Source organism: Taudactylus pleione, unplaced genomic scaffold (genome assembly GCF_031769625.1).
Source record: "Taudactylus pleione unplaced genomic scaffold, aTauple2 ptg000040l, whole genome shotgun sequence".
In the NCBI taxonomy this organism is placed as follows: domain Eukaryota; kingdom Metazoa; phylum Chordata; class Amphibia; order Anura; family Myobatrachidae; genus Taudactylus; species Taudactylus pleione.
In genome coordinates this window covers 31,061,940-31,076,267 of record NW_028284442.1, presented here as the reverse complement: position 1 = coordinate 31,076,267, position 14,328 = coordinate 31,061,940, and the positions used below count along the sequence as shown (strand labels likewise).

At 43.9% G+C, this 14,328-nt stretch overlaps 1 protein-coding gene across 1 annotated transcript in view; it reads left to right on the top strand.

Annotated features, from left to right (window-relative positions):
- LOC148538498 (septin-5-like) overlaps positions 1-14,328 on the top strand; it is a 94,799-nt gene that overhangs the window by 55,662 nt on the left and 24,809 nt on the right. Inside the window, exons 6-7 of the mRNA XM_088454099.1 lie at positions 3,162-3,296; positions 9,661-9,778. Of these exons, the coding sequence (XP_088310225.1) occupies positions 3,162-3,296; positions 9,661-9,778 (253 nt within the window). The remainder of the gene's footprint in view (positions 1-3,161; positions 3,297-9,660; positions 9,779-14,328) is intronic.

Sequence of the window (14,328 nt, the reverse complement as noted above, 5' to 3'; positions counted from 1 at the left end):
ACAGGGTGATATATTTAAAGAGCACATGTTTTATCACTTTGTCATGTTAAATAAGTTAACATGGCAGAGTGATAAAATATATGGTCTTTAAACATACCCCCTCCCTAACATGGCTGAGTGATAAAATATGTGCTTTTTAAATATACCATCCCCCCCCCCATATCACCTACCCCCCCCAGTCATACCTCCAGAATCGACCGCACCCTCTTAGGGCTTGGCTTGTACTTGACAGACACTGAGACACAGACAGACTTACTGTAATGTTTTACTGCCTGTCTGCCACAGCCCACACTGCCACTGCTTATCTCTCCCGGGTCCCGGCCACTCTCCCCGCAGTCAGTGACAGCCACCCTGGTTTCACGGCACGAACGGTGTCCACTGCCAGCCGTATCGGAGACAGTCTTGGCTCCTCAGACGGGCAGGCACAGGGTCGCGGGCGGTCACATGCTACGTGACGTTCGCGACCATAGACCACAGAGTGCAGACGTGGAGGAGGAGCGCCGCTGATTCTGATCGGCGCTCAGCTCAGCGGCTCCTCAGTTGGAACTACTACTTAGAAGCCAGTAGGACCGTAGACGGCCGGGACCCTGGTGACAATGGAGGAGGTGCCCCCTTCAGGGAAGGCGCCCGGCATCAACTGACTCCATTGTCTCCAGGAGTTCCACCACTGTGTTGAATTTGATTGATCTGAAACAACTGTTGTGGTACAGAGATGCTTGACCTATATATACTCTATATGGGGGAGATGTATCAAAGCTTGGAGAGAGATAAAGTGGAGAGAGATAAAGCACCAACCAATCAGCTCCTAACTGACATTTTTCAAACCCAGTCTGTAAAGTGACAGTTGGTTGGTACTTTATTTCTCGACTTTATCTCTCCAGTGTTTGATACATACCCCTATATATGTAATATGCATACAAAATGAAGTAATCAAGTCAATAACCATTAATATTATTTTATTTTAGTAACAGTTAGTTGTATAACGTCACCATATTCTGCTGCGCATGACAATTAAGTAACCCTTTCGTGAACAGAGTTTCAAAGACCAAAGTATGTTTATGCATTTTTGTGCCATTGGTTTCACTAACAAGAAAATATATTAATTTCATTTAGTAACATATTTTTCCAGAGATTGTTCCCCCATGCATGTGCTGTAACAGGGCAAAAATCCTTGTGCTGTCAATTATAAATCTGAAGTAATAGCACCAGCTTTTAACAGAGATGAGCGGACTTTGGAGTTTAAAGTCAAACTGTGCCCTAGTATGTAATCACTTTGGGGTTCCGAGTAGAACCAAGTCCCAACTTGGTTCTCCTCGCAATTCGGAACTCTGGTTTAAAAAACGGATCGCGCGTATTTTGGATTGTATTAGTCCCTTCCTTGTGATTTCAGGTGCTGTGAGGTGGTCATAATTGTCTGGAAATTACTGAAAATTAATATTATTGAAGTTAATAATACTATAAGAATAAAAATAGGACCAAGATACATGATTTTAGCTGTTTTTAAAATGTTTAAAGAAATCCTAAACCAAAAATAATCAAGATACTAGAGCAGGGGTCTTCAACCTGTGATCCGTGGGCCAGGGGTGGCCCGTGGAGCTGTTCCCCGTGGCCTGCCGATAGCTAATTTAGTGCGGACCGCAGTGAGTATGGTCCGCACACACAGAAACAAACACCGCTGATGGGTAGTACACTCATACTACCTGGCGGCGGTGTGTTTCTTTTAGCAGCCAATGAGAGTCAGACAAACTCTCATTGGCTGCTGCACCCACGGCCAGAGCTCGCTTATGAGCTGCACCTTCCGGGTCCTGCAGTGGGTGATGGGAGAGACGTCATGACATCTTTCCCATAGTGTAGAATGGGCTGGGAGGATGGAGGAGCGGACAGCGGTCAGCATGGGGATTCGGGTAAGTGTTGTTTTATTTTTTTGTGTGTCTTTGTCCTATATATGTAAGGGGTACTGCATAGGGTGGACTACTACTGGGGGCACTATATAAGGACCACTACTGGGGACAATGCATAGGGGGGACCACTACTGGGGGCACTGCATAGGGGGACAACTACAGGGGGCACTGTATAAAGTGCACTACTGGGGGCACTGCATAGGGGGGACAACTACTGGGGGCACTGTATACAGGGGACTTCTACTGGGGTCACTGTATAAGGAGCACTACTGGGGGTTCTGCATAGCGGGGACTACTACTAGGGGCACTATATAAGGGGCACTATATAAAGGGCACTACTGGGGGCACTGCATCATGGGGACCGCTACTGTGGCCACTGCAATAGGGGGGACCACTACTGGGGGCACTGTATAAAGAGCACTACTGGGGGCACTGCAGAGGGGGCAGTTATGGGACATAATTGTTTGAGGATGGGGGAAACTATCTAACATAATTAATGGAGGAGGAGGGACAATTATGGGGCATAATTATAATAAGGGGTGGAGGGGGGCCGTTCTGGGATCTAATTAAAATTGTAGGAGGGGGCAGTTATAGGACATACTTGTGTGAGGAGCGGGTAGAGTCTAAATACCGCAGTATAACTTAGTTGCCCTCGGGCATCGTTGAATTTTTTAATGTGGCCCACACTGTCTTAAAGGTTGAAGACCCCTGCACTAGAGGTTGGTTTTGCCAAAACCAAAACCTTTCAGGGTGGTTTTGGCAAAACAAAAATACGGGGGTCCGCGCACATCTCTGGCACTGAACAGGAGGGTATAAGTAATGGGTTGCGAGTTCCGTGAAATGACGTGATATCAGCACTTACGGCTGTTGATTTGGTGACAATAATTTAAAAGGCAAATATTACTTGCTTCTGTCTTTTAAATTATTACTGCACAGAAACCATAGCCTGATGCTGAGATCTATGCATATTGGACTTAATTTGCATTAAATAGCAGGGCAGCTTACTGTAGCATCAGTAGCATAGATGTAACATTGTGTGCAAACTACGTAAATAGGCATATGACCCACTCTGTATCAGCCCAACAGTGTTCATGAAAACGTTTTTATTTTTGGAATCTCCTTTCTAAAATCTTGTGATTGCCCCTGGTCAAAATTAGCTTGATAAGGTTTTATTATATTTTTTAAAAAGTGAATGTTGAACCTGTTTTGGCAGAACACAGATTTCATACTGATTCTAAACTCTATTTATGTACCCTCCAGCTGGAAGCTGGTGGCTGACTACATTGACCAGCAATTTGAGCAATACTTCAGAGATGAGAGTGGCCTAAACCGCAAGAATCTCCAGGACACCCGTGTACACTGCTGTCTGTACTTCCTGTCACCTCTGGGACACGGGTATGTGCATTACCAATTATTGCCATAATAATTCATCTGGCTTATTAACGTAAACCCAATTCAATTTACAATAAAAGTGTTTAAAGTCAACATTGGATTTGCCAGTCCACCTTCATTATATCCTCCCTACAGTATCATCCACATTCACTAATATCAGTTGAATCCATTAATTTGGACATAAATGAATAACATTGGGTACAATTCATGTATATACTTCCCACCACAGGCGTATTTATAGCGCAGGGTATGTGGTGCATATGGGGCCCACACCGCACACCCTGTATCCATACATTATACTTACCTCTCCCAAGTGCAGCACTGATGCGGCAGAAATCACTGGGAACATGAAGTTGGCGCCATGTACCCGGAGACCTGTGCAGCAGACTCGGGCACAGTGTCTGTTGCTACATCGCAACGAGAGAGAGGGGGCCATATGGAGACTGCACATGGGCCTCCTCCTCTCTCAGGCTGCCACTGCTTCCCTCCAATTCCTCTGTTGAAGTGACAATGCATTTTGGTTCAAAAATAATTTTTTTCTCCCTTTTGGACCCGATATGAATAAATCCCCCACTGTCAGTTTCACAACTTTATGCCATACAGTAGCATACATCTTCTGTTCATTTGGATATTTTCTTGTGCTTTGGGTGTGTGTAGCTGTGCATGTGTTAAGCTGGCCATACACTAGACCAGGGGTTCCCAACCACGGTCCTCAATGTTCAGGTTTTAGAGATATTCATAGTTGAGCACAGGAAACTTAATTATTTCCTCAGTCAATTTGATTTAACCACCTGTGCTCAACCACGGATATCTCTAAAACCTGAACTGTTGGGGAGCCTTGAGGACCGCATTTGGGAACCTCTGCACTAGACCAACTTACATCCAACTAGTTGGTTGGTTGGAATGAAAATCTGGTAAGGTATGGAAGCAAATGACAATCAGCCATTTGCTCCCAAACCCCGGAATACGGACAAAAACTGTTTTTTTGTCCGTATTTAACAAACTTGTCTGAATGACCATTGTGATGTTATTGCATTAGATATGCCTAATGTTTGTAGACACTCCCTAAGTTGTATGTAGAAGCCTGGATCTTCAATGATGGTTCCTAGGACCATGGGGAATGCTGGGAAGTGGGTGTAGTCTGGTGTACTTACTATATGTCTATAGTTTGCAAATGGCTGAATAAAGAGCATAGCAGTTGAAACCCATGCATCAGTGTCCACATGAATGCATATACAAGCATGCAAACAAAACATGGTGTCAGAAGAAGTGTAAATGGACTCTGCTAGTGCTTAGAGTGTGAGATGATCCTGCAGAAGTCTGCAAAGCTGTGATACTCAGTGTGTGAAAACTCTGCCTTGTGCTCTTGTCACATCAAACTGTGAGTAGCAATGGATAAGCTGTCTCCTCCAACAGGCATGTAAATGTCTGCTAACTTGTCTGAAAACTGGAAAAGATTTAAACAAAGGTTTAATATTTACCTTACTGCATGTGGGGCAGATAATGAGGAAGATAAGACCAAGGCATCCATTTTGCTCCATGTGATAGGAGAGGATGTGCTGGACATTTATAATAGTTTTCAGTTTGCTGAAGGGCAGAATATGGTTTTAAACTCTATGAGGGGTATTCAATATGAAACGTTAACTTCACTGTCGAAGTTAATGTTTCATATCGGAGTTTTTACCTGCGTTAAAGTATCGGGCGCGCTCCCGCTTATACCCGTATTCAATATAAAATTAACGAAAACGGGAAGCTCCGAAGTTGGATTTGCGCAAAGTTACGAATTTTTCCTTAAAAAAATTGTAAGACCCCCCTAAAGTAGTAAAAACATGGGGGATCACTATGGGTACCCCCGTTTTAGCCTTTAATTGAAAGTCGGGGATTTAAATAGCCGCAGCAGGTGTTTTTTTTCCGACATTGAAGAAGTGTTGCAGAAGAGCACTTAGGTTACTTTTTTCGTTTTTTTAAGTGGTCCCATCAAATTTGGGGTACATGAAAATGGGTACTAGCATATTTTTATGTCCCTAAAGTAAGTTTTTAAAAATTCTGCATTTGTGCACCTGCCGCTATAATTCTATTCTAGAAAACATCTGCCGCATACATGCAGAATAGCCCTGAACCTATTTCCCTATTGTTAAACAATTTTTCCCATTTTTTTTTTTTCACCTCAATTTTTAAATGAATTTTTTGGGGTGTCCCTATTTTTTTTTAAAACTTTTTTTGACACAGTTCTTTTTTAAATGTCATTCCCAGGGGTGCAGGCTATTTTTTTTAAGCCTGCACCCCTAAACCCCAATTCTGCACTTTTTTTTCGACACCTATTCAATGGTGAAAACTTATCCCCGTTTTTTATCAAAGACTTTTCAAAACTGCGATAAGTCTGAAATTGAATACGGTGTAAAACTAAAACCTGCGATAATGATGTCATACCTCCGATATTAACGCAAAAACGATGTTATCGCACCCATATTGAATACCCCTGTATAATGCAAAAGTTTGAAGACTACTTTGTACCAAGAAAAAATGTGACATATGAAAGATATAAGTTTTTCACTTGTGATCAGAAGAATGGAAATAAATTTGATCAGTATTATACAGAGCTGCAAACACTCAGCAAAACCTGTGAGTTTGGTGATTTAAAGGATTCACTGATTAGAGATCGTATTGTATGTGGAATACCTGATAATGGACTCAGAGAGAGATTGCTGAGAGCAAGATTTAACACTAGATAAGGCAGTGACTATGTGTAGATCTGCAGAAATGACAAAGCTTCAAGCTAAAACCCTACACAAGGTAACTGATGGTGCTGTACATGTTATGAAGAAAACAGAGCCAAACAGAACACCATTCTCTAAAATGAAGCAGTATAAGTCACAGACTAACAGAGAAATGTGTAATAGATGTGGAAATAATCACAATCCTAAAATGTGCCCAGCATATGGTAAAACCTGCTTGAAATGTGGTAGAATGAATCACCTTGCCATATGCTGTAAAACCAAAAGTGTAGCAAACACAGTGCACACTGTTACACAAGCTGAGACTGAAGAGTTTTTTGTGGATACCATTGAACTGTGCAGTGCAGATAAGAAGGAATGGATTGTTCCTTTAACAGTGAACGAGATTGCCATTCCCTTTAAGCTTGATACAGGCGCACAGGTTAATCTAATATCTTTTCAAGACTATAAGACTTTTAGAGTAAAACCTAAAATTCATCCAGCCAATGTGAAAGTTGCAGGCTATACTAGTGAGAAAATTCCTGTAAAAGGTACATGCCTAGTGACACTGAAATACAGAGGACAAAAGTTTAAAACCTCTCTACTGATTGTGGATAGAGATGTGCAACCGATTTTAGGACTAAGGCCCTGATTCAGAGCAGGACACTCTGACAGAGCGCTCGCTCTGAATCAGGGCCCTCCTCTTTTTTTAGAGCGGCCTCCTGGTCGCTCGCATAGCTGTGGGTGACCACCCACAGCTATAGCGAGCGGCCATTAAGATCGTCGCGATGGTCAAGACCATCACGACCATTGGGCTTGCGATGAGACCATTGCGGTAGAGTCTCGTTGCCGCAAGCCCAAGAGTGCTTTTGGCTCTGACAGAGCCAAAAGCACTCCCACTGACATCACTTGTGATGTCAGTGGGGCCGGCCCTAGACGGTAGGCGTTCCCATGGGAACACCTCCGTCTGGGCGGCCACGCCCCTGGCCCGCCCTCCAAAGGGGGCGTGCTGTCACTCAACATCGACAGCACACCCCCTTTGTAGCGAGACCCGGAGCGACGGCTTGCCCGTCGCTATCCGGGTCTCGCGCATGCGCACGACGGAGCCGCCTCCGTCGTGCATATGCACACTGGGCCAACATCGACTCGCTTGCGAGCTGGTCTGAATCAGGCCCGAAGTTCCTGTGAGAAACTTAACTTGATAAAGAAAGTTTTTATGGTGACATCACAAGTAGAAGATAAGTGCAAATCAGTGTTTACAGAATACAGTGACGTATTTGAAGGCTTAGGTTGTCTGCCTGGTGAGCATAAGATAAATATAAACACGCAAGTTCTTCCAGTGATACACCCCTGTAGAAAAGTGCCATTTGCACTGAGAGAAAACCTACAAAAAGAGTTAAACCATATGGAAGCTTTGGGTGTGATAGAAAAAGTTGATGAGCGTACTGAATGGATGAGCTCCTTAGTAATTGTGGAAAAGAAAAATGGACAACTCAGAATATGTCTAGATCCAAGAGATTTAAACAAAGCTATTAAAAGAGAACATTTCAAATTACCAACCAGAGATGAAATCATGTCGCAATTTGCAGGAGCAAAATGGTTCAGTAAATTGGACGCATCTTCAGGATTCTGGCAAATGAAGCTTGATGAAACCAGCTCAAAGCTGTGTACATTTAATACACCAGAAGGTCGATACAGATTTCTTTGACTACCATATGGGATACAGGGCCTGATCCAGACCCGCTCGCGAGCGCTGAGCGCTCACAAGCGGGTCGATGGTGCCCAAGTGCGCATGACGGAGGCGGCTCCATCGTGCGCATGCACGAGACCCAAATAACGACAGCCAAGCCGTCGTTATGGGTCTCGCACCAAAGGGGGCGTGCTGTCGATGGTGATTGACAGCACGCCCCCTTTGGTGGGCGTGCCGGGGGCGTGGCTGCCCAGAAGGAGGCGTTCCCATGGGAATGCCTACCGTCTGGGTCCGGCCCCACTGACATCACTAGTGATGTCAGTGGGAGTGCTTTTGGCTCTGATAGAGCCAAAAGCACTCCTGGGCTTGCGGCAGCGAGACCCTACCGCAGGGTCTCGTCGCAAGCCCGATGGTCGCGATGGTCTTGACCATCGCGACCATCATTTTGGCCACTCGCAATAGCTGTGGGTGGTCAACCACAGCTATGCGAGCGACCAGGAGGCCGCTCCAATTAGTAAGAGGGCCGACCCTGATTCAGAGCAAGCTCTGAATCAGGACCACTGTCCGGTCCAGAAGTATACCACAAAAGAATACACATGATTTTTGAACATATTCGAGGTGTTGAAACAATGATGGATGACATTATTATCTGGGGTTCTACAAAGAATGCTGGGAAGTGGGTGTAGTCTGGTGTACAGTATGTCTATAGTTTGCAAATGGCTGAATAAAGAGCATAACAGTTGAAACCCATGCATCAGTGTCCATATGAATGCATATACAAGCCATCAAACAAAACAACAATTTTCGTCTGTTTTCCCGCGTTTGGGAGCAAATTGCTGTTTATCATTTGCTCCCACACATTACCAGATTTTCATTGCTACCAGCCTACTAGTTGGATGGTTGGATGAAAGTTGGTCTAGTGCAGGGGTAGCCAACCCTGGTCCTCAAGAGCTACCAACAGTGCATGTTTTCCAGGTCTCCTCACAGAATCACAATATATATATATATATATATATATAATTTTCTCCACCTGTGGATCTTTTCAAATGTGTCAGTGAGTAATAACTACACGTGTGCTCCTACTGGGTGACTTGGAAAACGTGAACTGTTGATAGCCCTCGAGGACTGATGTTGGCTATCCCTGGTCTAGTGTATGGCCAGCATTACAGTGCACCAGCCACCCGTATACAATGTAATTTGTTGGATAAGCCAAGGTTGCAGCCCATCAGTTCACACTGATGTCACAGGTTACTAGTGATCTATTAGGCATCATTTTCCATGTTTCACCACACTGGATGGCTGTTTCCATTGAGAGTATACAACAAATGCACTTAGGTTCAATAGCTTACAAAAGGCTGGTGAGCAATTTTGATGCATGTCTATGAGGTTAAAGTAACATTCCCTCTATGGCCAATTTATATAGTTAGGATGTGCAGTTAGATCAGATACACTACATGCTGCACGACTGCAATACTAATCATATGCTGCAAGTGTCTAAACTGGTTACAGAGCAGTCATGCAGAATGTACTGTATATAATATACATGTACAGTACAGCAGCTGTCCTGTTTTAAATGACAGACCTGGACCCCCAGTAATCATATTAGGCTTTTTGGGGGATACGGATAGGTCACTGAATGATCACTCATGCAGTATTTATAATAGGGATGTGCAGGCTCGGATAGGTTCGAGTTTGCACGCCAAGTTCGGATTTTTCCCTCCAAAAAAACGGAACTCAGAAAGAGGCAAAACGTCATCTTGCATGGACAAACATCATCATTCCTGGACAAAAGTCCCCTCAAAAGTCCAGGAATGATGATGTTTGTCCATGCAAGATGACGTTTTGCCTCTTTCTGAGTTCCGTTTTTTTGGAGGGAAAAATCCGAACTCGGCGTGCAAACTCGAACCTATCCGAGCCTGCACATCCCTAATATATAATGTAGAATATGACTGTGTCTTTGCAGAATGCGCCCCCTGGACATAGAGTTCCTTCGAGCACTGCAGGACAAGGTGAACATTGTCCCAATCCTGGGAAAAGCCGACAGCCTGACACCTAAAGAGCTGGTTCAGAAAAAACAGAGGGTAAGTGAGCAAATTTCTCCAAGAGGATCCCTGCACTCTGGGGAGACTGAGGGGAGTGACAGGGAGTTGTATTTATTGACCACACCAGGCAGTGCATTAACTGACGGTTGCAAACGAAATGCACAAGTGGCTGCCGGAAGATAATCTTTCAGCAACCGCCATTAGCAGAGAGACTTCCCGGCCATTGTGCATCCTGGGACCCTCCTCCAGTGACTGAGAGGAGCAGCTACTGGAATTATGTAAATGAATCATCCCTCAGCCCCTCAATGTTTACCTGCCACCTGCTCAAAAGAGCAGCTGCTGGGGAAATCAAAGTTGCAATGTTCGCTATGTTCCAAACATCGATAGCCTGATATATCGATGACCAATCTAGTAAAAATCAATGTTAAAAAAAATTCAATGTTTACTATGGTGTTTTTGGGGTTTTATAAGAATTTTTTTTTTTTTTTTAAATCTTTATAAAATTGTGTTGGATAAGTATTAAATAGATGTTCTTGACCTAATTCAATCATAAATAAATAAAAAAATAAAAGTTCTGAGCGGTTTTTGGAAAAAAAATAAGCCTGTTCAGTGTTTAAAGTACATTATATTCACTTAAAAATATACAAAATATATATATATTCTCCACACATCCCCGCCGGTTCAGAAGGAGAGAGTTCCAAAGCTACAGAATGTCAATTGCTCTTTTCTTTTCCAGCGCTCTCTTCTTCTATATTTAACATAATGCGCAGGGGAAGGCAATGCTGAAATGACAGCGACTGAGAAATGCTTAACACGTGAGATCCACAGTGTCTCTCCAGTGCTTCCTCCAACTGGCTCCGGCCCACTCGGGAGATCTATCAAACCTTCCAATCAGCTTCTACCTATCATTTTATAGAATGTACTTGATAATTAAAAGCTAGAAGCTGATTGGACAAACTCCCCACTTGTACTCTTTAGAAGGTTTGATACAACTCTCCCTCTTTCCTGATGTAGAATGCTGTGAGCAGTGCCCTGCAGAAAGCGAGGTGGCACTTGAGAGACAGAGGGGCGTATTTATCAAAATATATTTGCGGCTACCCGTGCTAAGCGATGCATTCTGCTGCTTTGCGTTGCTAGGTAACGTCACCAATAGAAGCCTATGGGCTTCTTAACGCAACGCTCCTGGCTGGCATGAGACCCCACGGCCTTCTGCGCATGCGCAGAAACACTTCTGAGTGTTCAACCTGGAAGTCCCTCTGCCCGGCAGCATCGCAAAGGACAACTCTTATCGGGAGAGCTGTCCTTTGCGAAATCCTTAGTACATACCGCGGTAATGAACCGCTGTATGTACGCGAAGTCAGGGGGATGTACCGCATCGCGGAAGCGATGCTTAGTACATCTCCCCCATAGGGAGGAACACAGCAGGTATCGGAAATATCTGCTTCACTCCTCTGTTCTTGATGGCAACAGCAATCCACATATGTATGCTAAAATTTAATATTTAATAAACTCTGGAATGCGGATTAGTGTGACCGGACCCCAAACCGGGAAGTAAAATTATTGACATTGCGAGAACAGCCTCCTGTTGGAGACCCTGTCCCTGCATGTGTTTTGTAATAATTGCCAGTGATGCTTACTTTCGTATTGCCATGATAAGCGACAAAAATAAATTATGATTGTCGTTTGTAAAAAAGCCCCAGAGAGCACCCAGTTTGCAATTTGAGTATTGGACATAGTATGGTCTGGGGGCTCTTCTGAGAAATGAGGGGGATTTGGAGAAGTTTCTGTATTCTAAAGTACACAAACACCCTATTACTTTTGAAGACAAAACTTTCTGATCAGTTCACGCTAACAAAAACTAAAGCAGCCACTAAACAAAAAAGATTTTCCAGTGTTATGATATTAATGTAATAAAAATCTTTACAAGTCGCCCCCCTCCATTGGCACCCCATGTTCCCAGTTCCTGCTGTAGCAATAACACATCACTAATATTCAGTTGGGGCTAACTGCAATGGCATTTATATCTCATTATCTCAGATAAAGCCACAGGATTATCATTCGCTGCATGTGTTTAACAAGACATAAGTTAATGGAGTTACTATCACTTATTTATAAAGTGCATTTCCGCATTGCTCTACAACAAGGTTACAAGGAGCGAAAAAAACAATAAATGACAGAGATTAGGGTGTAACCATTCATATTTCTTTGACACACCAGTGATAAAATATTGCAGCACTGTATATAGAACTGGAAGAAAGAACGCAGATGACATTTTATATGACAGTAGTATCATAAAACTCCAGGCCTGTGCATCGGCTCTCCTCTCAGACAAGCAGGGGTTAAGTTTTTGTTGGGAGGGACTTTAGTTTCATATCGGCCAATGGGTTGGGTATGAAATCCCGGCTGTCGGGATGCTGCTGGTCAGAATACAGACGGCGGCATTCCGACAGCCAGAATCCTGACAACCATTGTAACGCATGGTAAGTATTTTTCCAAACCCCTACCCTAACCACTACCCTGACCCTAACCTCCCTCCCCGGTACCTAACCCTAACCCCCCTAGCAGTGACGTAACTAAAATTTTGCTTACCCATGCCAAAAAAATTCTGATGCCCCCCTGCCGCGATTAAGGGGCAGGGAGGGGGGTAGGCAAGGTGGAGAGAAAGGAATGTGAGATGTCAAACTTATATATATATATAGATATATGTATATAACCATCTCACAATGGGCGGGATGTACTAAGGTTGCGGTGACCATTCCACCAGTCACCGCAACCTTACTAATCGCATATGTACTAACATATGCAATTAGTATGGCAAAGGACAGCTCTTGCGATAAGAGCTGCCCTTTGCGAAGCAGCCGAAGCCGGGTGAGGGGTCTCTGTGGGACCCGTCCCCTCTAAGCCCCGGGAACTTCCTGCTGGTGACCTGTGCAGGAAACAAATAATGAAGATAATGACTGCGCACACCGTGAGAATGCAGCCTATGAGAGGAATACAAAGACTCTTCACAGAATCTTCAAATTCACAAACTCGTAATACATACAGTATATTATCCCCTCAAGGATGGCGCATCAACACATACAAAGGGGTAAACAAAATCAGTCCTTACATTCAATAAATTGTTTGGAGGGTAGATGCAGTTTTTTCAATTCCTTTAATGTAGGATTTTCTTTTCCATATAAAAATTCCAAAGCTTCAAGCAATGAATAGACTCCACTGTCCAAGAAGTGATCTTCAATCACTCAAAATAAATAAACAAACAAAAATACATAGTGCAATATTGTCACAAAATAAGCATACATTTATTTTAATATTGCACTCACATTTAAAAAACTTTACAAGCATATTACCACAAAGTGGTATCAGTAAGTTGCAAATCGCTCCTTTCATCCAAACATTGTTACCCTCCCAGATGATAATGGGCAGAGGTCCAGAGTCCCAGGAATTATTCTCCTCCTCAAGGCAGCAATTTAGGATGATCCCAGCAATGTCACCACAACACAAACATCAGTGCCGCGGGCTTCGATGACGTCACTTCCGCCCTCGGCATCTGCTGCGAAATGGCTCCAATGTGGAGGGGTGGATCTTTCAATTAGTATTGGTATATATATCCCCAATTGATAACAGGTCACCATGCTTCTGAGGAAGGACTATATGTCTGAAAAGCTTTAAGTCTGGTGATAATTGTTGTGGTGAAATTGCTGGAAAAGAAAATCCTACATTAAAGGAATTGAAAAAACTGCATCTACCCTCCAAACAATTTATGGAATGTAAGGACTGATTTTGTATACCCCTTTGTATGTGTTGATGCACCATCCTTGTGGGTATAATATATGTATTAAAATCTGTGCAGGAAGTTCCGGGCTCCTCCTCTTCCTCCCTGTACCCGGAAGAAGATTAGGAGGAGGAGGAGGATCCAGGAGGAGCACGGCCGGCGACCATGGAGTCAGGTGAGTGGGGGCTATTGCTGGGCGTCTGCGGGGCGGTGAGGCGGCGGCGAAGCATCGGGGTCCAGGGAGTGGTAAGAAGCGCATAGGTTTCTATATAGGAATGATGATGTTCGTCCATGCAAGATGACGTTTTGCCTCTTTCTGAGTTCAGTTTTTTTGGAGGGAAAAATCCGAACTCAACGTGCAAACTCGAACCTATCCGAGCCTGCACATCCCTAATAGATATACAGTATATACATATGTGCGTGTATGTGTATATAGGGAGCTGCTGCGGCTGGATCAATGAAGGGTGATGACAATCAGTAATCATCACCCTTCAGCATTGTTGCAGGCTGCAGACTGCAGCTGTATCGGCCTCCTACCTAGACTCTGCTTCACTACAGCGCAGCCGCAGGCTCAGTGTGTCTGTGTTGACACACTGGCTGCGGTGCACACAGTATGGAGGGAGGTGGGAGTGAAGATTAGAGGAGTTAGAGGAGTTATGCGGGCACTGTATTACAGATATAGATCTGCCAGTATCTTGCTATCTGATTTATCCCATTTCAGGGGCCATAGTATGTGGCTGTGATGTCCTCTGTATTTTGTGGCGATTCCTGGAGTTCTCTGTATTATGTGGCACTCATTGCAATATTCTTTGTA